General features: G+C 41.0%; 1 protein-coding gene across 1 annotated transcript in view; it reads right to left on the reverse strand.

The window, feature by feature from the left end:
- Positions 1 to 12023: 12023 nt before the first annotated feature.
- WASL (WASP like actin nucleation promoting factor) overlaps positions 12024 to 25260 on the reverse strand; it is a 37852-nt gene continuing 24615 nt past the window's right edge. The window contains exons 5-11 of the mRNA XM_073652077.1: positions 24789 to 24812; positions 24295 to 24460; positions 20200 to 20242; positions 18275 to 18428; positions 13196 to 13737; positions 12990 to 13092; positions 12024 to 12620 (exon numbers count right to left, since the gene is read on the reverse strand). Of these exons, the coding sequence (XP_073508178.1) occupies positions 12559 to 12620; positions 12990 to 13092; positions 13196 to 13737; positions 18275 to 18428; positions 20200 to 20242; positions 24295 to 24460; positions 24789 to 24812 (1094 nt within the window). The 3' untranslated portion in view covers positions 12024 to 12558. The remainder of the gene's footprint in view (positions 12621 to 12989; positions 13093 to 13195; positions 13738 to 18274; positions 18429 to 20199; positions 20243 to 24294; positions 24461 to 24788; positions 24813 to 25260) is intronic.

The raw sequence follows: 25260 nt of genomic DNA on the forward strand, positions 1-25260 counted from the left end.
TGTGTAAAGTCTGGAGAAGGGACATATCAGACCCTCATCTTCGCCCGTGGCGGCAGGGTTCTTCTTTGTGAAGAAAAAAGATGGGGGTCTACATCCCTGGCTAGATTTCCGGGAATTAAATCAAATTACCATCCGTGATCCATACCCTCTTCATCTGATTCCTGATTTGCTCAGCCAGGTTGTGGGAGCTGAGGTATTCTCCAAGTTGGATTTTAGGGGAGCCTACAATCTGGTTAGAATCAGAGAGGGGGATGAATGGAAGACAGCGTTCAATACCCCGGAAAGTCATTTTGAGAGTCTGGTTATGCCTTTTGGTTTGACCAAAGCACCTGCGGTATTCCAGCATTCATCATTTGGTGGGGAGGTTTGTGGTGATCTATCTGGACGAAATTTTGGTTTATTCACCTGATTTTGAAACCCATCTGAGGCATGTTAAGCAGGTGATCCAGATATTAAGGGATAACAAACTTTATGCCAAACTGAAAAAAATGTGTTTTTGCTGTTCAGGAGGTGCAGTTTTTGGGGTACTTGTTGTCATCTTCAGGTTTTCAGATGGATGCGGAGAAGATCCGTGCAGTCCTTGACTGGGAGCGTCCCGAGAACCTGAAGGCCCTACAACGTTTTCTGGACTTTACTAATTTTTACAGGAAATTCATCCAAAATTACTCGGTGGTAGTGAAACCCCTTACTGACATGACTAAGAAGGGGTATGATTTTTGCAACTGGTCGGAGGCTTCTGTCCAGGCTTTTTCTTCCTTAAAGAATCATTTTGCCACTGCACCTATTCTCAGTCAACCCAATGTTTCTCAACCCTTTATTGTGGAGGTTGATGCTTCGGATGTCGGGGTTGTGTTGTCTCAGGGTTCCTCCCCTGGTAAATGGCGTCCATGCGCCTTCTTTTCTAAAAAATTGTCTTCGACTGAGAGAAATTATGACGTGGGTAATAGGGAACTTTTGGCGATCAAATTTGGGTTGAAGTAATGGTGACACTGGTTGGAGGGGGCCGTCCATCCTATTACTGTTATTACTGACCATAAAAACCTGTCATATCTCCAGTCAGCTAAACGTCTCCACCCTAAGCAAGCCAGATGGTCCCTGTTTTTTACTAGGTTCAACTTTGTTGTCACTTTTCGTCCAGGGGTCAAAAACATCAAGGCTGATGCTTTGTCCTGGAGCTTCCCTGGTGGTGGTGACCATGAGAACCCTGTCCCGATATTACAGAAAGGGGTAGTTATTTCGGTTCTTTTTCCTGAACTAGAGGGTGAGGTGCTGGAAGCTCAGGGGGACTCCCCTGCCTCCTGCCCTTCAGGAAAGTTATTTGTACCACCTGATCGGCGCCATAAAGTAATCAAGGAACATCATAACTCTGTGCTTGCTGGGCATCCAGGTGGTAAGGAAACCGCGGACCTCCTCTCTTGTCGTTTTTGGTGGCCGGGGTTGCATCAGGATGTAATTGAACACGCAGCTGCTTGTAGTATTTGCGCGCGTTCTAAGGTTTCGCACACCCGTCCGTCTGGTACTACTCTTCCGCTACCGTTTTGCACACCCGTCCGTCTGGTACTCTTCTTCCGCTACCTATCCCTAGCAGGCCATGGACACACTTGTCCATGGATTTTATTACTGACCTACCGGTTTCTGCAGGCAAAAAGGTGGTTTTGGTAGTAGTAGATAGGTTCAGTAAAATGGTTCACTTCATCGCTTTACCTGCACTTCCCAATGCTAAGACACTTGCTCAGGTGTTCATAAATGAGATTGTGAAGCTTCACGTGGTTCCCTCCGATGTGGTGTCTGATCGGGGGACCCAGTTTGTTTCCAAGTTCTGGATGGCATTCTGTTCTCGACTGGGGGTGCAGCTGTCCTTTTCCTCTGCCTTCCACCCTCAGTCGAATGGGCAGACCGAGCGGGTCAATCAGAACTTGTAGATATACAGTACAGACCAAAAGTTTGGACACACCTTCTCATTTAAAGATTTTTTTGCATTTTCATGACTATGAAAATTGTACATTCACACTGAAGGCATCAAAACTATGAATTAACACATGTAGAATTATATACTTAACAAAAAAGTGTGAAACAACTGAAAATATGTCTTATATTCTAGGTTCTTCAAAGTAGCCACCTTTTGCTTTGATGACTGCTTTGCACACTCTTGGCATTCTCTTGATGAGCTTCAAGAGGTACACTGCTCAAAAAAATAAAGGGAACACTCAAATAACACATCCTAGATCTGAATTGATGAAATATTCTCATTGAATACTTTGTTCTGTACAAAGTTGAATGTGCTGACAACAAAATCAGACAAAAATCATCAATGGAAATCAAATTTATTAACCAATGGAGGCCTGGATTTGGAGTCACCCCCAAAATTTAAGTGGAAAAACACACTATCGGCTGATCCAACTTTGATGTAATGTCCTTAAAACAAGTCAAAAATGAGGCTCAGTATTGTGTGTGGCCTTCACGTGCCTGAATAACCTCCCTAAAACGCCTGGACATGCTCCTGATGAGGTTGCGGATGGTCTCCTGTGGGATCTCCTCCTAGACCTGGACTAAAGCATCCGCCAACTCCAGGACAGTCTGTGGTGCAATGTGACGTTGGTGGATGGAGCAAGACATGATGTCCCAGATGTGCTCAATCGGATTCAGGTCTGGGGAATGGGCGGGCCAGTCCATAGCTTCAATGCTTTCATCTTGCAGGAACTGCTGACACACTCCAGCCACATGAGGTCTGGCATTGTCCTGCATTAGGAGGAACCCAGGGCCAACCGCACCAGCATATAGTCTCACAAGGGGTCTGAGGATCTCATCTCGGTACCTAAAGGCAGTCAGGCTACCTCTGGCGAGCACATGGAGGGCTGTACGGCCCTCCAAAGAAATGCCACCCCACACCATTACTGACCCACTGCCAAACCGGTCATGCTGAAGGATGTTGCAGGCTGCAGATTGCGCTCCTCGGCATCTCCAAACTCTGTAACGTCTGTCACATGTGCTCAGTGTGAACCTGCTTTCATCTGTGAAGAGCACAGGGCGCCAGTGGTGACTTTGCCAATCCTGGTGTTCTGTGGCAAATGCCAAGCGTCCTGCACGGTGTTGGGCTGTGGACACAACCCCCATCTGTGGACGTCGGGCCCTCATACCACCCTCATGGAGTCGGTTTCTAACCGTTTGTGCAGACACTTGCACATTTGTGGCCTGCTGGAGGTCATTTTGCAGGGCTTTGGCAGTGCTCCTCCTGTTCCTCCTTGCACAAAGGCGGAGGTAGCGGTCCTGCTGCTGGGTTGTTGCCCTCCTACAGCCCCCTCCACGTCTCCTGGTGTACTGGCCTGTCTCCTGGTAGCGCCTCCAGCCTCTGGACACTACGCTGACAGACACAGCAAACCTTCTTGCCACAGCTCGCATTTATGTGCCATCCTGGATGAGCTGCACTTCCTGAGCAACTTCTGTGGGTTGTAGAGTCCGTCTCTTGCTTCCACGAGTGTGAAAGCACAACCAACATTCAAAAGTGACCAAAACATCAGCCAGAAAGCATTGGTACTGAGATGTGGTCTGTGGTCCCCACCTGCAGAACAACTCCTTTATTGAGGGTGTCTTGATAATTGCCAATAATTTCCATCTATTGTCTATTCCATTTGCACAACAGCATGTGAAATTGATTGTCAATCAGTGTTGCTTCCTAAGTGGACAGTTTGATATCACAGAAGCTTGATTTACTTGGAGCTATATTCTGTTGTTTACATGTTCCCTTTATTTTTTTGAGCAGTGTATATATATACACTGCTCAAAAAAATAAAGGGATCACTTAAAGAACACAATGTAACTCCAAGTCAATAACACTTCTGTGAAATCTACCTGTCCAGTTATGAAGCAACACTGATTGTGAATCAATTTCTCCTGCTGTTGTGCAAATGGAACAGACAACTGATTGGCAATTAGCAATATACCCCCCAAAAAGGAGTGGTTCTGCAGGTGGTGACTACACACCATCTCTCTGTTTTCATCCTTTTTGGCTGTTGTTTTGGTCACTTTTTCATTTTGCCATTGCTCTCACCTAGAGGTACAGTAGCATGAGGCTGTGTCTACACTACAACCCACAGAAGTTGCTCAGGTAGTGCAGTTCATCCAGGATGGCACATCAGTGCAAGCTGTGGCAAGAAGGGTAGCTGTGTCTGTCAGCACAGTGTCCAAAGCATGGAGCAGATACCAGGAGATGTGGAGGGAGCCATAGGGGGGCAACAACCCAGCAGCAGGACCGCTACCTCCGCCTTTGTGCAAAGAGGAACAGGAGGAGCACTGCCAGAGCCCTTCAAAATGACCTCCAGCAGGCCACAAATGTGCATGTGTCTGCACACACGATTAGAAACTGACTCCATGAGAGTGGTATGAGGCCCCGACGTCCACAGATGGGGGTTGTGCTCACAGCCCAACACCGTGCAGGACGTTTGGCATTTGCCAGAAAACACCACGATTGGCAAAGTCGCCACTGGCACGCTGTGCTCTTCACAGATGAAAGCAGGTTCACACTGAGCACATGTGACAGACGTGACAGTCTGGAGACGCCGTGGAGAGCGATCTGCTGCCTGCAACATCCTTCAGCATGACCGGTTTGGCAGTGGGTCAGTAATGGTGTGGTGTGGCATTTCTTTGGAGGGCTGCACAGCCCTCCATGTGCTCGCCAGAGGTAGCCTGACTGCCATTAGGTACAGAGATGAGATCCTCAGACCCCTTGTGAAACCATATGCTGGTGCGGTTGGCCCTGGGTTCCTCCTAATGCAGGACAATGCCAGACCTCATGTGGCTGGAGTGTGTCAGCAGTTCCTGCAAGATGAAGGCATCGTTCCCTAGACCTGAATCCAATGGAGCACATCTGGGACATCATGTCTCGCTTCATCCACCAACGTCACGTTGCATCACAGACTGTCCAGGAGTTGGCGGATGCTTTAGTCCAGGTCTGGGAGAAGATCCCACAGGAGACCATCCGCAACCTCATCAGGAGCATGCCCAGGCATTGTAGGGAGGTCATACAGGCACGTGGAGGCCACACACAATACTGAGCCTCATTTTGACTTGTTTTAAGGTCATTACATCAAAGTTGGATCAGTCTGTAGTGTGTTTTTTCACTTTAATTTTGGGGGTGACTCCAAATCCAGGCCTCCATTGGTTAATAAATTTGATTTCCATTGATGATTTTTGTGTGATTTTGTTGTCAGCACATTCAACTTTGTACAGAACAAAGGATTCAATGAGAATATTTCATTCATTCAGATCTAGGATGTCATTTGAGTGTTCTCTTTATTTTTTGAGATAGATAGATATATATATATATATATATATTTATGTAGCCTAAAATACAAAGGAAATGTGTCATCTTTAACTTTAGGTTTTTTAGAGATCATTTCATCTTCAACTTGCTTAACTGTTCATAACAGTAATTTTGACCAAGGTGCCAAAACTGCATGTGTCTGTATGTACGAGTTTCATGCATGTATGTGCGCTACCTGTATACACGTGTACGTGTGTCTCATCCACAGTTATAAATCCCAGCAAAACAGATGAGAGTTCATAGGTGTAAACATGTCTGCAATTGCCCAACAAAGGAGCAAAATGCAGCTCATTCATAAAATGATTAGATTGTTTATACCGGACCAAAAATCATTGTTTGCAGTAGCACATCGCCCGGTGTAAACTGTAGCTGTGTGGCTGATAACATGATACTGGAGACAGATTGATCGTTCTGTGCCTATCTTTCTTCCTCAGCCAGTGTGAAGAGTCCGGTAAATAATGACATGAATATTGTCGATTGCACTAGTTTAACGGCCTGAACTCAGCGTATATAAATGCAAGTGAAAGGTTTCTTTGTGATGGTGCAATATTAGCATTTAGGGTCCCACTTTAAACTTTTGCCCAGGGGCCCACTTTGTCTATAACCGGCCCTGTCCCTAAGGGATTAGTTGTCTCCTGCCATCTTGTCCTCCCGCTCTGTGTAACCATGCCCCCACCACGAATTAGCAACTTTCTGTCAATGTACAGTGTATACAGATAGCTGCCAATCAGTGGTGTGGGCAGGGTTACAAATATCTGTGAATTCCAAGAATTGGTAAATCTGCAGCAGAGAAAACGGGGATTTTATAAAAATAACAGCATGCACAGTGAAACCATGCTGAAATCAGGGTCTGTGTCCCTGCCTAATGCTGCTCTCAGATTACAAAGCGATAACTGCTGACAGATTCTCTTTAAGGAAACCCTATCCTTCACCCCTTAATGACATTGGACATATTTGTATGTCCGATGTTTGGGCCCAGTGTATGAATCGAGCTCCAGAGCGGAGCCATTACCATAACCAGCATATACTGACTATAATACACAGGCAGCATCTGCCTTTAACAGTAATAAAAGGAATTCAACTCACCACCCTTCACCTCCCTGCCCCCCTATTAAAAATAGGAGAAAATAATGTAGAATAAAAAAAAAAGAAATTGATACTTCTGCATATGTAAGCGTCCAACTGGAACTGGATCATTAGAATTGTGATTTTACAGGCCTGATAAGACCAGCTCAGTCAAGATCTGACAAGAAGGTGAACAGCTAACTACTTTATAGGCATCAATAGGGCTGGAAGGAGCTGAATGGGATCTTGGGAGTTAACTCATCTTCTAGAATTCAACCACTGTGCATACTCTGCTCGGCTATGGTAGTCAAGCACCTTGGAAACAAGCTGTACATTATGTAAGATAAAAGCTCTCATAGAAGAAAATACAGAGCAGACAGACAAAGCATGTAAATAACAAACTTGATGATTTTTTTTTTATGCTAATACCCCTCTAAGTCAAGGCAGCCAGTTTTGCTATGGGGACCACACTAATTTTACTACTCATTTCTGTGCTTACCGCATTTGTTTCTTTTTTTCGGTATACATATAGACATGTATTATTTGGTTTATGGGAATTAACCAGTAACAATTGTAGAAAAGTTACAAAAACTGTACAATTTTTCATTTCTAGAAAAGTACATTCCTATGTGCCATTTTGGAGCAATCATATTTCTATATTGTCTTTGTTATAAGGAAAATGGCAAAAAGTGTGAAACAAATTAAACTCCTACTGCAATGATTTTTCACGCAAATATTTTGAATATTTCCTGTGCAGGTGATTACAACACAAATGATGCCAATGTATATGAATAGTGACAAATGTCAACACTTTAATAAAAAAAATGTTTTTAACACTTTTTTCTTTTGAATACAAACCCCAAAATATGATCAATTTAAACATTTCCTTTCACTTGCTGACATATGCTAGACAGCATTAACGAAGAGTACCAGCACACTATGAACTTAGGCTATTGAGCCAGAAGAAATTCTGAGACTTCTGACATTAAATGGGTGACTCCTATTGATCTTCCTGTTAAACACAGATACCAGTTGCTAGGACATTTGGTTGTATAGGTTTTAAAGGGAATCGGTCAAAAGGTTTTTGCTATGTAATCAAAGTGCAGCATGATGTAGGGGAAGAGACCATGATTACAGTGATGTGTTACTTACTAGGCTATTCCTTGCCGTTTTAATAAAATCAGTGTTTTATCAACAGAAAATCACTAGAGGACTAACTGTCCCATGCCTCCATGTCCCCATCACTGATTGACAGCTTTCTGTGTACAATGTATATTGACAGAAAGCTGATAATCAGCGGTGTGGGCGGGGTTATCACAATTGCTGCACCCAGTAAACTAAGTGATACATTGCAGGAATCAGGGTCTCTGTCACTATATCATGCTGCTGTCAGATTACATAGCAAAAACCTGCTGTTGATTTTCCTTTAATTCCATTTATCTTCAATGTGTTTGATCTAAAAGTACAGCTAATTTGTAGGATTGACTGTAGCAAGATTTTCCAATAGAATCCTTAGTAAAGCAGGGGAATAAACATAGGCAGTGTTTTCGCATTTGTCAAGAGGCTAGTCATATATATATATAATTTTTTTTTAAAGGGTAGAATTAGTGGGCAGTTTTGTTTGTCAGCATGGAATTTACAACACACCGATATAGACACAATGCTAACAAACACGGGCACCCAACTGCCGTGAAACTCTTATCAGGAGACCAAAGATCATTTACACAAACAGTTTTTCCTATGCTCCAAGCACATTATAGATTTTACCTTTGACCATAAAATGTGTTGTTTTTTTTAAGAATTTCTCCTACCATTTCTTTGTCAAATTCCTGGATCTCGCTAGATCCCCAAGCACCATCAACCCTTTAGGTTTTGTTTAGATGAGCATATCAGGACTAGATACCAACAACTTCCTATTATACCACAACCCAAGATACGGGTGATCCAAGGGTTGACAAAGAGATATATGCTAAAAATGTCTTAAAAGTATTAATTTCATTCAAACTATTTATTAAAAACAATTAAACATAAAATAGCATAAAACCACATGTGAACCAGTCCAAACATATTGTAGCTAAAGGCTATGGGCAACAGCACAGTACTATATAGACTAAGGTGCATTACAGCAGAGGTATATTTCAAATCAAATGTGCAATCTTGATTTTAATAAACAAAGTGTCAATGTAAACCAAATAAAGTGCATAGTGCTTTTGTAAACCTTTGCTCCAATTGTTAAAGAAGTTGTCCACTACTTCATTTTTCCCCCCCAAAGCATCGACCCGGGGCCCCTAAGACTTCTTGTAAATACCTTCTGTTGCTGATAATGCCTGTGGGCGGCGCTATCGGTGGCTTCTCACAGGCATCACGTGACCCCGCGCTGACGTCGCGACAAGTGAGGGGTGACACAGCGCTGGGGACCCCCGGTGGCTGCTGGGTTGTGGGCGGGGTTACCCCCCTCGTCACACCCGGCATCCACAGCGCTTTCCTAATGAATGGGGAGAGGCAGAGCACACGGTGGATGCCGGGTGTGACCGGGGGGGGGGGGGGGGGACACACCTCGCCCACAGCCTGGCATCCACCTGTTCCAGGAAGAAAAAGACCCCGGGCTGCTGCGAGCACTTGTCGTGACATCAGCAGATGTCGGAGCCGGCAGTCACGTGATGCCTGTGAGCGGCCAGTGATAACGCAACAGAAGGTAATTACAAGAAGTCTTAGAGCCCCCGGGGGGATATAAAGTAGTGGACAACCCCTTCAAATAAAATGTATACACCTTGATCCACCCTCACAAGCCAATATATGGTTGATAACCAGGTAGCCATAAATAGATCTAATGAAAGCCGCTTCAATGTAAAGTGCTTAGTGTGATTTGCTGAGGCATTTAGCCGTGTAAAAAGGCATACGTGGAAGAAAGTACAGAGTCAATCCCGGAGCAAAAACCTGTCCTAGGCAGAGAAAAAGAAAGCGAGGAAAGGGCAGGGCAAGGAAAGGGCAGGGCAAGGAAAGGGCAGGGCAAGGAAAGTAACAAACCGTGATGGGATTGTTGGACTGGTGAAAATTATGAGATGTTATATCAAAGAAGCCAAAGAACAGGTTTTCGTTCTTATGGGGTCAGTGTTCCCAACCTGCATATCCACCGACTCTAGGTTTGGGCTAGGATTAGGGTTGAGCGAGTATGTTCTGTCCGAGTATGCTCGGGCCGAGCTCCGAGTATTTATAGCTGCTCGGTGATAAGGTTAAATCGCTCCCTTGTGCATGATTTGCAACTGTTTGACAGCTTTATTACATGTGAGGAATGTCTATTTGTTACACATTCCTCACATGTAATAAAACTGTCAAACAATCGCAAATCATGCACACGGGAGCGATTCACACACATCACCGAGCAGCTGTAAATACTCGGAGCTCGGCCCGAGCATACTCGCCGAAAGAGTTAATAGAACATACTCGCTCAACACTAGCTAGGATCCTTCCCAAATCTCCTCCTCTTGATTACGTCACTTCATCAATTGCCATGATTTTTCAATGTCTTCTATAATTCCTCAATTTCTCTCTTCAGGTTCCAAAGTGTGGCTGTATTAGTCAGTCATACATATACTGGCCATCACAATATATTTAAGGATCACTTCCCCTTGTTAACGCCCCTTGGAAAAAGCACTGGCAAAACCGATTCATCAGGGGTCATCTCTTCACATGTGGACTCCAACCAGCATTAAATAGTAAGTTTATTAGACTTATGCCATAGATCAGGAGGTAGAAATATAAATTTCTCAGCAAAACCACACTAAGCACTTTACATTGAGGCGGCTTTCATTATATCTGTTTATGCCTACCTGGTTATCAACCATATATTGGCCTGTGAGGGTGGATCAAGGTGTATATATTTTATTTAACAATTGCATTATGCACTTTATTTGGTTTACATTGACACTTTGTTTATTAAAATCAAGATTGCACATCTGCCATATTGCACCTTAGCCGATATAGTACTGTGATATTGCCCATAGCCTTTAGCTACAATATTTTTGGACTGGTTCACATGTGGTTTGTTGATACGAACTCTCCCTGCTATTTTGTTTAATAATTGTTTTTAATAAAATTATTCATTTTATTCAAGCAATTTAAGACATTTTTAGCATGCATCTCATTGTGTTCTATTTAGTCAGAAGTGGTATTCATCGATTTGATATTGGGACATGTGCTAATAACTTCCCACTATTGTTGTCGCTACAGCCAGCAAAAACTGTCTAGTGAGCATTGCTTTAGACTTTGTGCCCATGATCACAAATAGCAGCGTTTTGGACACCGCTCACCTGCGCTGCATCCAAAACGCGTTCTACATTACAAGCAAATGCCCACTGTGCTTCTCTTTGACGCTGCGTAAAATCACCCGCGGCGCGGCTTTACGAGCCGCAGCATGTCAATTTCTGTAGCGTCTCCGCTGCGAATTTTGACCAATTGAATGTCATTACATGCAGTGGATCCGCATTTACTGACAAACAAGTGCGCCAATTAGAACGCGCGGCTATTCCTGATCGTGGGCATATAGCCCTACATTGTAATCAGAATGGTGAGATACAATTGATACTAAGTAAAAATACAAATGGACATTCTGAATATATTTCATGTCGTCACATCTACGCAGAATGAGAGCCCATGGTAAATAAATAGAGTCCTAATTATGCATAAAATACACTATAACGTTTACATGATCACTTTAATTGCATGATTATTGATAGTCCAATACTTTGGATTTCCAGAATATAAAATGAAACAGGACCAGCCTGTCACACTTAACCTTATATTAGTTATTAACAGCCAGTAACATTTACAATGAAAGCTAAACAGGAACTTATTTATTGTGAACCCTTACCTACCACATAATGGGAAACATGTTTGACCCAAAAATACCAGATAGAAACTATCTTCTCATATAAGTTGGTATGTGAATGGAAGTAAATATCAAGTATTTATACAAAGTGTGTTCTTTATTTCTTATGAATGCCAACCTCTGATCCCCAAAACTATACAATAGATAATAGAGCATTGCAATAGGCAGGTTCATAACATATTAGTGTTTATTTTACCATATAGACTAATATTCATTTGCCATTCAAGATAGGTTTTTCCGTATGATTGTATTGTAGTGTTTGCTATTGGATACATAAGAATGCAGCACAATAAACGGCACTGAATGTATTCTGGAGCTTCTGTAACGTGGCTTGTACACATTCAGAAACTTAATCCTACAGTAGAGAAGCAAGCAGTCCTGACAACACAGAAGAATAAAACTGTGCCACAGGCACCATTTCTGATATAGTGTTTAGCGTGTAGTGTAGAAACTAGCGATGTGTCCACGTGGTTAATGCAGTTAGGGTCAGCCGTGGCCAGATGTAGCTTTGCTATGTCAGTCAGTTCTACTCGCCATTTAGGTTAAATATCACAGATTCTTAGTTGGTGTACCGTCTGCCATACTTTACTTTTTTTTTTTTTTACAATGTATTGGATATAAAACTGTTTAACCAAACAGTCAATTAATATTGCTACAAAATAGCAAAGGATATTGCTTGAACTTTGTAAAATGAGTTATTAGCACTATGGGTAGTGGCTGCGATAATACAATCCAATTTGTTGTAGTGTCAAAAAAAAAAAAAAAAGAAAAGTGCTAAACAAAAACAAAGAAGAACATACGTAACATACATTTAACTTTGAGTTCAAAATGAGGGGCATAATTAGCAAAGATCAGCATGACTTAAAAAAGAACGTAGTGCTAGACTAGATTTCAATAAGAAATTTAGATACAGAAAAATCAGGGTAAGAAAATAGTGTTTTTTTTTTTCTCATAACAATTACATTAAAGGTTGTTCTGTCGCTGACTGTTCCGGAGGGAGATCTCGTCACACAGATGGTACATATTCACTAATGTGAGCTCTTATGTAATGTCACTTTGCACACAGTTAGCAGGAGGAAGATTTGTGTGCGGCGTGATGACAAACCTTTGCATTTCCAATGAGGTATTGCACAGAATATTAAAAAAGCAAAAAGGCAACAAAAATATACAGCAGATTGGTAAACCATTTACATGATCATTTTACAGAAGTCAGACAGAAAGTAGTGTTTAGTATTAATTCACCTTAAAAAAAATATATATTATATATATTTATATAATGTGTAAATCAATCATCCCATTCATCGTCATCCTCAAAGTCTTCATCATCATCCTCATCTTCATCAGTATCTAACAGGTAAACAAAAAAACACTTCATTACTTCAACAAAAAAAAAAAGCAATAGGCTGTGTCACTGTGTGATATGTACGTAGAGTGATTGTGCAGCAATTTACAGGTTAACACAAGGGTTTTCAAAACCCCATTCACAAGTTGCTTAAAAAATCTGCATGAAAATAAAGCATGCTGCTGTGCAGATATTCATTGCCGATTTCACCATATCCAATGCTTTATAACAGAGTAGGGTGAAATCAAAGCCGCAAATAATTTGTGGTCAAATCCTCAATGGAAATTTTCACAAAAAGGAAATAGTCTAAAAAAAAGGGGAAAGAAAAGACCATCTGCGGGTGTAAAAGAATAAAGCCATGGTACTGCCCATACCTGAAGAATGAATGGCTTTACTCCTTTTCTGCATTACTTCCATTAGTGCTCCTACTATTCCAGGAGCAGGTGTAGGTGCAACAGTTTCTGCCTCATTTGTCACCTAGTAAATATAATGCACATAGTCAAGAAAGGATAGAGAAAAGCAAAGTAGCACTGCGAAGAGCAAGCTTTTGTAGAAGTTAAAATGTGCGGAGGTTACTCACAGGTTTTTTTAACTGTTTTCCCTGTCGTATTTGGTCTAGCAGAGCATCTCGTCCAGAGGAAGACACTGGTCGATTATCCTTATTGTCTACTTTCCTAAGTATAGGTGGTTCTCCCCTAATCTGCTCAAGAACTGCTGCTTTGTTACCAGTTGGAGGTGCAAAAGGATGATCATTTTCTGTTGCCGAACCAAGTAGAGGTGGTGGTCCAGGTGGAGGTGGGGGACCAGGTGGAGGAGGGGGAGGAGGTGGTGCAGGTGCTCCAAATCCTTGCATTGGTGGAGGTGGTGGGGGAGGTGGACTTGAAGGTGCAGATGAAGAATGACCTGGCGGTGGTGGAGGATGCATTCTATTAGGTGGAGGTGGTGGCGGTCCTGAGGCCCCTGGTCTGAAAGGTGGAGGTGGAGGGGGTGCAGCCATAGGAGCTCTGGAAGGAGGTGGAGGGGGTTTTGAAATGCCACCTCTTGCTGGTGGAGGGGGTGGGAGACCTGAGCTGTGTGAAGGAGGAGGTGGAGCGCCGCCTCTTGAAGGTGGTGGCGGTGGTGCTGTAAAATACAAACCACCAATAGTCAAAAGCATTGCAATACAAACACATGAAAATTACTTAAAATACATCTTTGAATGACAGTAGGTATGTAAAAAGCACATTTACGTACATGCATTTAAAATATTTCAAAGAAGCCAACTATACAACATTAAAACAGTGTAGATATTTACTACATGGAAAAGTGTTTAAGGTTTTATTGTATAGCTAAATATATTATCAGATCAATTCTGCAAACTAGATTTTAAAGAGAAAACAGAAAGCACGCTTTGCACTCCATGCGTATCAAGTCTCATTATTTGCAACCTTCCATACATACCACTCCAGCGAGGAGGACCTACAGAAATAAATGGAGCAGACCTTTAAAATAGATTAACATCAAAAATCATTAAATTTAAGAAATCTGTGCATGCAGGATGGAGGAGTGCTCTGACCAAGTTTTCCTAATCAAGGTCCTAAGAGCTGTGAATCCAACAGCAACATGTGAGGATACTTGCAATAGGAGTTATATCACATCAAAAATAAGGAAATTAATTTTTATTAATTCCCTTTTAAATCACAAAAAGTATACATTAGTGGGATTATTTTATCGCTAACAGGAAGGGCACTGAATACACATTGCTTGCGCCCTACTAAATTCCTATAAACCAACTATATCCCATACACTGTACACTCCGCCTGTCGTCTCTCACACAAGTCAACACTGAAGAAAACAGATTGAATTTTCAGAAGAACTGAGAAGTGTTCAGTCCATACCGGCGTATCAATCAGTATGGGGCTCGTGAGATGGTCAATTTCAAAGTAAAGAAAAGTTATTAGATAATAGTTAGTAGGACTTTTGTGAAAGCTGGATGGGAGCCATGCAACAGCCTATTATTACCTGTTGGCATCCCTAGTTTACGATTAGCCAGCCTGGCTTAAGGTCATCTCTTTAGTGTGATGCACACATGACGTTGCACCATGCTGGCCAAAATAAAGAGAAGCCTGGCATGCCAGCAAGAAGGAGGCTGCTTTTCAGGACTTTTGTCAAGAGATCACTGAATATTAATGTGGCTGCTGGACCAGTGTCCTGCAAATTGAATAGCTCATCTCTAATATTTCAGTTTATCTGCAATAAGAGTGGCAAATTGTGTTACTTGGTTTAGTGATACTACAGTTCCTCCTGCTCTCCTATCGCTTAAGGCCCCCATGCACATTAGATAAAAGTAGTCCAAACCCGTCAATTTCGGCGGGACTGGTTAATCATCTATCTATGTGTATGGGGGTCTCCAGACTTTCCGTTAACAGATGAGGACAACAGATGATCCTTTTGTTCGGCAGGAAGATATGCCAATGCCAGATAATTCTGGCTTCTGCTCCCTCATAATGAGCACAGGAGCACTCGGCTGAGCATTGATGCGTAACGATAGAGATGGGGCAAGTCTTAAGAGATAGGTGTCGGATGAACAATAATTTGACTGACAGCTATATAATCTGAATGGCCAGCATTAGGGTATTCCCAGGCTTCAGTGTGTTTCTGGTGGTCTGGTTCTCATCCCCACCTTCCACAGTCATGGCTGTCTGTTGTTCACAACTATCTACTTGCTACTATGTAGCTTTATCTGCAGATTTTATATTTTGAACCAAAACTAAAGAAATGAGCTGAACACATGTTGGTACAAGTGCAATGTGTAGGTGTACATTCACACTGTGGCCATTAGCAAACATAACCTAGGATAAAATGAGCAGATACCCTATATTAAGTAAATAGTACATGTAGATAACATAGGGTACTTAGAGATAAGACCATCCTGATGAAGTACACCTTGTGGTGAGATGGCTTTTACTCTTTTTTGATCAAAATAGCGTCAACTAAGTACCCCATGTTAATTACATGTGCTATTACTATTCAGCTATTACTACCGGTTATTTGCCAAGTTAGTTTTTATCACAGGTTGCGTTTATTAATGGCCACAGTGTGAATGTGCGCCTGCACATTGCACTTATACCAACATGTGTTCCAGCTCATTTCTTAGTTTTTGCTTTAGTTTCTTGTACTTTGTACACACAAGTGTGGGCTGTGCATTTAGTCTATATAGCTTTCCACAAGCAGGTGCAAAACAGTCAGGTCTGGGTTCTACATTGTCCCCCAATATTGAGGCATGTTGACACAGAGAGGTCTAATAGAGATAAGACCATCCTGATTAGGTACACCTTGTCACAGTGGGGTGGCTTTAGTTTTTTTTTTTTTATCAAAATAGTGTCAACTAATGTACTATTACTATTTAGCTATTACTACAGGGTATTTGCTAAAATTTGTTGTTATCCTAGGTTGTGTTTATTAATGGCCACAGTGTGAAAGTGCACCTGCACATATACCAACATGTGTTCCAGCTCATTTCAAAATAGTGTCAACTAATTACCCTATTTATATGTACTGCAGGATATTAGCTCATTTTGTTTATATACTAGGTTAGATTTATCTGGTGGCCTGGTACTGCATTTAATGTATACAGCTTTCCACAGGCAGGTACATAAGTCAGGTCTGGGTCCTGCTCGGTGCCAGTCTACTGAGGCCTGCGGGCACATAGAGAGGTTTAATACTAAAGATAGGACCATCCTGATTGGTACACCTTGTCGCAGTGGGATGGCTTTTAGGATTTTCTGATCATCTAAGTACCTTATATTATTTACATGTACTATTACTATTTACTTACTGAAGGGCATTAGCACACTTTGTTTTTATCCTAGTGTAGATTTACCTGGTGGCCTGTTACATCTCCCCCTGCAGCTTTAAGCACTGGTGTCTACTTGCTTTTATGCGGCATCATCTGAAGGGTGCCATTACTAGCCAACTGTGCAAAAGAAGCAGCACAGCGAGTTTATGACACAAAAAGATCATAGCAAAACATTTTTTTTTTTCTCTTCTGCTCAGTTGCTACTCCTAAAGTAAATTATACCTGCCCTGGAGAGCTGATATACGTAGAGTACTTCATATGCTGTAAGTTTTTGTCCTACAGTGACCACTGTGATGGCTACAAATACTCCCACTCAATTGCATTATCTGGAACAACTTTATTTCTGCATTACTTTCTCAGTCTCCAGCGCATGAGGGATCTATCCTACTTTGCTGACCAACACACCCAGTCTGTTTGTGAGGCACACACTGCTCCTGAGGAAGCCCCCCTTTCCAGTCTGAAGGGGATTCTGTGTATGTAAAGTGTCTTCCTCTCCCAATCTACATGCTGATAAAAAACAGTCTGGGTGGTCTACAGAAAAGAAATGAACAATAGAAAAAAGGGGTTTTATTGCAAAGGTCTATGACCTTTGATACAAGGTGCACAATTAAAAATGTGCTGCTGGCTGCTAGAGTGCAGCAAAAGTTTGGAAAGCACAATGACCTGTTGTCTTATTCTGATATGTGATCATACAACACGAGATGTTTATTTTTCAGGACTATTTACCCCATCAGAAGATAGTGTCTCTTCTTGAATTCTGCAGCTCAGTTCCTAATGAAGTGAATGGGAGCTGAGCTGCAGTAGCTGGGCCCTACATAGTATAAGAAGCTGTGGTGTACGGTCTCCCTTCTGTGGGCAGCAGGACCTATCAATTTATCAGTGGTTGAAGTGGTGTCAGACTCTCACCAGCGTGATAAGGGTGACCTACCCAAGCGGTGCAGTAAAATAAAGTTATCAAAACATCATGGACAATACTTTTTACGGACCCCGTGGAAAACCATAATAAACTATTGTGATCATAAGTGATCCGCGTCTATAGACCATAATTCTGATATGAAGACATTATCTGCCTTCACTGAACTGTAACATGATGATAATTACAGTCAAAATAATCTGTGTAAATTTCTTCCGCTTCATGAAAAAAATCATGGACGCCTTAATTTTTTTTTATGAACAGGGCAAAGAAGTGCCTTATTTTTACGGACTGTGCTGGAATTTCTAGACGTTTGGCAACCTTGCTAAGGATAAGTGAGGAAATCTTGACGATGTGTGAGCCCTGGACAATCCCTTTTAAACGCAGACCTAGCATCTAAAGCAGTGAAGCAGCCCATGATTCCCACCGATAACCTAGCAATATGCCAGCACTTTCGGAGAAGTAATAACCTGAAACTGTCAAAACGCAATTTGCTAATGCTGAAATGTAGCATGTGCATATTAGTATTACTTTTGTTTTTGTAATGTTGAGTATTTTGGAAGAAACAGGTATCAGAATAACTCTGACCAGTGTGAGCAGTCCACGTAAAAGGGAAAATGCTGGAAAATTACCAGTCCGGTGTCTTGTACTGCCATCTAGTGGCTAATTGGAAAACTGATATTTCAGCACCCAATTTCACAAACATGGTGAGACTATTAACCCAAAGAAAAACAGAAAGATGCTTATCCTCCGCGTATGAACTAAGCTCTTCAGACTTTAGTGGCTTCTGTATTTAAACAAAACTGTATGAGAAGTATTAATCCTCATCGGGGAAAAAAAACGGAAAATAGACAGAATATTAAAACCACCACTTTACTATCACAGAATAGCAATTAGATAGAACTCACCTTGCCTGCGTAACTCATTTTTTACAGCCTCAACACCTCCAGTATTTTCAATGAAGTCGTATATGAGCTTTGATGTTTCCTTATCTTTCAGCTGAGCTTCAGAGATCCCACATAAGTCAAACAATTTTTTCAGTTCTGGGTCCAAATTATTCACCTAAAATATATGTATATATAAAAAAATAAAAAAAACGTTAGCGGTGTCAAGTCTATATACATACCAAAATAACACAAAAACATACTGTGACTTACAATAGACAAAGTCATTCATCCATTGATTTCTATGGACTTATAAATCAGGAGAAACATCTCTGCTTGCATAAAAAAATATAAACTAATATTACATTAAGGATTTGATGCAAAGATGTACTCAGTGTGGCCCACACTAATATCTATAATATGTTATCGTAAGAAAGCAAGAGGTAAGGTGCTGGATGGCAGATATGTGCCACCAAGGTGGTTGGCCTTTATTAACTTAATCTATACCAGTAACACTAGGTTACGGAGACAGGTTAATTTGACTGGATTTTGGGTCTGGGATTTAAGAGCAACCAAAATATTCTGGGTGAAAAAAAAAGTAGTTCTCATAATCCATCGCAGGTCTTACAGGCCTAATAACAGCAGCTGGGTTAGCTCAACAGAGTGGAGTTAGGCTCTAGCTGAACAGAGGTGTGTTTGGATGTGAACACGCTTAAACTGCTTGAGCTGATACAGCCAGGAACACAGATTGGTGAGGCTGCTACATTTACTTTGTTCATTGTACCTGAAGAAAGGACTATTTATGCTATGCATCTGTACCGGAAAGAACCTGTTTTTGTTTTAGAGCTATAAAGTTTATGATGGACAGTAAAACTTATGCTGTTTGATATAAAAATCCTGTGCGTATCCAAGCGGCTAGCCAAGAGCTGAAACCCTACAATATTATTTATATATCTAGCGTGGTCTTATTGACATCATTTAAAGGGAACATGGGACCTTCAAAAATACTTTAACTGCAAATGCAGTGGGAATCTGCAGGCAAATAGCATTTAAATCATGTCTGTCTGGCTTATTGGAAGCACAGCTTACAGGGAGAAAGTGAAGTTATATTCTCCCTACCACCATTTGTTTCCAGTCATAGGGGCGGTACAGGGGATTGGTCCAGTCACCGCAAAGTGTGTCAGGAAGTGATTACAGTGCGCTCCTTGTTTAGTGAGCACCAAATGTTACAGCTCTCTGCACCGTCCCGATGACTGAAAGTGAATGGCTACACGGAGAATATAACTTCATTTTTCCCTATAGTCATTGTTCTAGTAAGCCGGCTATGCAGGATTTAAAATACTATTTACCTACAGATTACCAATAGATCTGTAGGTAAACAGCATTTTTAGTGGTGACAGGCTCCCTTCAAACCCGCCTAGAAGTGCAACACAGTACAAGAGTGTACATTATATGCATAATAAGCTGAAAAAGCCCCCATTCTATGTACTAATTTTACATCTTATGACCCGCTGAGGCTGTCCTCCCACCCAGAGAGAATGCACATAAAGAGTTTTCAAGGTATGCAGGAGACAATACAAGGGATAATACCATTTATAGAGGGGTTATTGCAACCTCTGGGCTCAGGACCATAATTTCTAGATCACATACACAATTTATCAGAAAACTTACAGCCCAGTAGTCTGCACTGTTACCTAATCAGGCACACTGTATATATAGAACCATTTCGGGCATACTATTTTGATGTGACTCATAATAGCTAGATGATTCATTAAGACAGTGAGCTATAGCTGGTGAAATGTTACAAAGAAAAATAAAAAAAAGCAAGCAGCATTATTTAATTATTAGTTGCTTGACACAAAGTAGGCTGTAATTTCACTAATATGCACATTACTACCTACATCTGCCACAATAGTGATTTATTTAGCTTTCTTACGCCATATACTTACATCAAAGCCGGTGTTTGGATCCCATCCCACATGTCCAATGTGTCTAAATAAAGCACATCAAAGTTACATAAAGAAACATACTGGAATCTAGCAAATATACATAGATCATTCAGAAAATATAGATCGCTGTGAAAAAAGGTCTTATCCAGTGGACAAACTGGCTCCTCACAAGACACGTTCAATGATGATGGCAATTAAAGGGACCAGTCATCAGATTCATGCTGCCCCAATAACGGACAGCATGAATCGGGCACTGGCTGCACAACTGCAGTCAGGTTATGTTTTACTCTGAAATGCTGCGACACTTTGAAGCAACCATACTTTTTAAAGTTGGCCAGGGAGAAGGCCTCAGATGACTAGTCTGATGTGGTCCCTGGCCGCAGCGTTTCAGAGTAAAATATGTTCCAATCCATTCGGCCTGCGGTTCTGGATGGATGAATCTGATGGAAGGTTCCCTTTAATGATTGCAAAATATGCTGATTCATTAACCCCTTGGCATCACAGCCAGTTTTGACCTTTATGCCACAATTTAATTTTTCTTTTCTTTTTTACTTTCCCATTGTCATGTTCCAGGAGTCATAACATTATTTTTTTTGGAAACAATGTCATATGAGGCCTTGTTTTTTTTTCAGGATGAGTTGTACTATTTATCAGTGGCATCCTTTTGGGGTACATATACAAAACTTTTATTAATTCTTTAAGGAAAGGAATACGAACAAAGCAACAATTCTACAACAGTTTTTTTTTTTTGCACTTTAAATGTTATGGTATTCATCATACTGCACAAATGTAGTGTTAACTTTATTCTCAGGTCAGTATGACTAAAGCAAAACCAAATGTATAAACTTTTATATTTTATTACTTTTGTACATACACTCAGGAAATAAAATAATTTACGTGTGTCCCCATATTGTAAGAATCATAAGTTTAACAACTTTATTTCAGCAGATTGGTGCTATTCTATTGTACATGTGACCTTTTAATCACTTTTATTAACTCTTTGGAAGGCAAAAAAGCCCCAGAAAGTCTCTTTAAAAAAATATATATATTAAAAAACCACCATTAACCGTTCGGTATAATTGTCATGTTATCTTTATTCTGTGAGCTGATAAAAAAAACATATATAAATTTGGTATTGGCGTGATTGTATGTTTGGCTACTTTCGCAGAAGAAATTACTAAAAATAAATATATATATATATATATATATATATATATATATATATATATATATATATATATATATATATATATATATATATTTGGGTTCACAATGACACCCATTTTATTTTTCCACAGATGGAGCTGTACGACGGCTTGTTATTAGCAGGCCAAGCTGTAGTTTTTACCAGTATCATTTTTGGGCACATATAACTTTTTGATCACTGCTTATTTATTTTTTCGGTAGCAGGTATGAACAAAGAACAATGAATTATAAAGTAGTGTTGAGGTATATGTTGCCACTGTAGAAATGGAATCATTTTAATAAAATCTGGAGGTTTTGTTGTTTTTTTTTTTTTTACAGAGGGAATTGAAAACGCAATCCTTTTATCACGTTGATAATAATGCTCTGTACAACCCCATACTGTGCAGGGCATGATCTAACCGATCAGTGTTTGACAGTTAGTTTATCAGGCCTCGCCCCCAGGCCATATTAGGCCTCTTTGTTACCATAGCATCCATCGGAACTCCCGCGGTCATGCTGCAGGGGTGCCAATGGGCTGACAAATGGCAGCACTCTGTTTGTTAAATTACTCACATACTGCTATCACTAGTGACAGCAGAACTTGAAGGGTTAAAGTGTTGGGAGCTGCGCTTTGTTCGGTCTCAGCACGGCAACCCATCGACTTGTGCCAACCCTGTGATGTAAATGTATGCCCAAACGTGGGAAATCACCTGCAATCTGAATGTACAGCAAAGGCCATTTGCGGGAAGGGTTTAAACAAAAAACTTTTGAAAATTTTTAAGTTCTATGGACACATTTTACATGGGAAAAAAAAGTGGTTAGAGCAAAGTACACTAGCTGCAGATTGTCCGTCCTAGTGCCGCATGCACATGGTGAGGTCTGTAGAGTCCCGCTGCCTTCACTAGATGACAAGTACTAGCACATGCCCCTTCTACATTTGCTCTGGGATCTCCTCTTCCCTGTACTGACCTGATGCTGGGGAGGACTTCTCCTTCCCTCATCACAGTCTGCTGTGCATACTTTCACCCTGTAATCAGGACCATTATGTGGTCCAATCTAGATCAGAAGCACAAGTACAGTAACTACGCAAAGGAGCTGCATAGACTTCAGAGCAAATGGAAGAATATTGTAATGGAGAATGTTTAGAAAGTTGGTTAATGATGCACTTGGAAAGATGATGAACAATAAAACAATTCAGTTCAAAGGTGAACACAGATTGGAGTCCAGCATCCTAAAAACTAAGACCTCATTCAGGGTCTATGTAGACGAGGTACTACACATGGACCAACAGTGGTCTGTGTGCTAGCGTGTATTTGGGGGAGGAAGGGGGATGGGGGGTGTATATGGTAAAATTGCTTCATTCACTGGTCTGGTCCACTCTGCAATGACAGTCTTTGCCTGGCCTAAAGAGTCCTTCTCGAAATCACCAGATGCCTCACCATTACCCAGTAACTGATATTTGGGACAACCAGACGTGGTCACTTTGGCAATATATGTATAGGAGGTTGTAATGTCTGCTGCACTGCTTCTGTACTGAGGCTATCTAAAATGTCAAACGTGGCAAAAATGCAAGCATTTAAATGTGATTTGTGACCATATCCGCAAGATTAGCTGGGAGACAAAAAAGATCTGGAGTGTGAATGAGTCCTACTGGTGAAGTCAACTACCCAGTTGTCTGAGGACAAGTTTAGACATAGCATACACATTCTGCTGGCAATTTTGACACATCAGGTTACATGTTTATTTTGCTGACAATTTGCAAAGGGTGAAATCTGGGGCACATATCCATGGCATGCTAAAGAAAAAAACGGAGAAAAGCACAACATGTAAACGGCATTTAGAAAACCCATTCACCCCTTTTGCATTGCATTTTGGATCTTCAATACAAAATCAGTACCAAAAATCTCCCATATCTGCAAGTAACCGCAAGGGTAACCAAATATTCAACAAGCAATTTTGCTTTCACCCACAAAATTGGGTGCTTGCTTGTTTGCTTGGCTATACCCCATCAGAATAGAGTAGGAAAGTTAAGAATTAGCGGTTTTAAATAACTACGTATTTAGCCTGAATAGATGGTTCCAGCTAGAAAATTAAAGCACAGCACCACTGTCTGGCATCACAGTCAAGCCACATGGAAGGAAATGGGGCAAAACAAGAATACAACTTATGGGCAATGCTTTGCAGTTAAGGCTATGTTCATCTAGGAAGACTATATCTTCAGTCTGGAAAGTCTGTTGTGTATTATTGTAGTAGGCGGTGTATGAGATTTTAGTAAAACCTCCTGAAGATGCTTCAGCGTATCCTCAGTGGAAACTGACCGATGCTGTACATCTGATGCCGGCAAAGAGTCAATATATGCTGCATGTCCCCAACGCCCACCCACCCCCCGATTCTAGTTCTTGTGGTAAAATGTGCAGCTTAACTGCAATATTTCCATAGTGTTTTTTACTACTGATTAACTATGCACATACCCTAGCACTAGACAACCCATTTAACCCTTTATCTACATTTCTAAGCTGATTCTGAATGAAGTGACCCCATATTTGATAGCAACTGTAAAAGTAACACCACCTACATATTATGGTGTTCTAATGCTGTGCTGTCGTTGAAGGCAAATTGTACACTCAACAGACAATGTTTTTTCATATGTGATAGCTGTTTACAGAGAAGGGTGTTGGCACACCAGCACACAGTTTATTGCTATAGATATCTGATAATTCTAAGCTAGGAAATGGAGTGGGCTAGAAATACTGCACAGATAAAACTCTATTTGACCAAGGGCATGTTTGTCATGTAATGTTCAGCAAAGTATGACCAGGTGAAACCAAACCAAGGCTAGCCGATGCACCAGCACCGTTTGCAATAAAACATTGAAAACAAGTGATTTTATATGACTGCACATTTACTTACTGGAAGTTACTAGGTGTGCCAATGTCTGCCTTGGTAATTCTTTTCTTCTTGTTTTTTCCCTTTTTCTTGTCTTTGCTATAAGGAATGTTATTCACTTGTGCACTGTATCTCGGAGTGGCGATTTCAGGATGTATGATGTCAACCGTTGCCATGGGAAGACTTGGCCCTGGAAAAGGAGAATGTAATACAACAGACTGTACAATTTAGAAATAATCTCATCCTCCTTACACAACGTGAAGTTGTTCTTGTGGACTATGAGACCTGACTGTACACTGTAATGACTGATAATACAGTACATATAAAAAGTAACCACCAGTCAAGGAGGGAACAGTAACTCTGCACGGTCTTACAAATGGATTTACAATGTGCTTATGCCTCAATTCATAAAGTGCAAAAACAATGACAATAATCAGTTTCAAATACAGCAAGCTGGTCAGCGCACTAATGCTACTTAAAAAGGGTTGGAAAAAACCCTCAGACCTTCTGTAACTTACCATTTGGAGGTTCTCTCTTTTTATCTGGAAGAGAAAAAGGCCATTATAGAACTTTACAGTTATTACGAACTTCAACATGTCTTGCATTCACTTAACTACAATGTAGTAACACAAACAATACAGCAGGGAATATGAGAATATAAATTAAAATATCAATTTTATTTTAATCAATTAAAATGTCTTTGCCACACTTATAAAATCAAAAAGTCTATTGTGCCCCAGCAGACAGATCATTGGTATGGTGACTAAATATCTGCCAAAGCACAATTATGCAGTTCTCATGTGGGAATCCCACTAGGTATAGACTCAGGTAATGAGCCAATCACGAGTCCACCCCTTTCTTTAATGGAATACAAATGGAGGTATAGTGTAAATATCCATCTGTGTGCTGATATAACTACAGGGTTGTGGTATTAGATCTAATGTTACCTTCTCCTAGACTCAATCACACGCAAAAGGTTATTTTCCAACT

This window comes from Phyllobates terribilis, unplaced genomic scaffold (genome assembly GCF_046119375.1).
Source record: "Phyllobates terribilis strain yellow unplaced genomic scaffold, ASM4611937v1 Scaffold_11__3_contigs__length_659146591, whole genome shotgun sequence".
NCBI lineage: Eukaryota > Metazoa > Chordata > Amphibia > Anura > Dendrobatidae > Phyllobates > Phyllobates terribilis.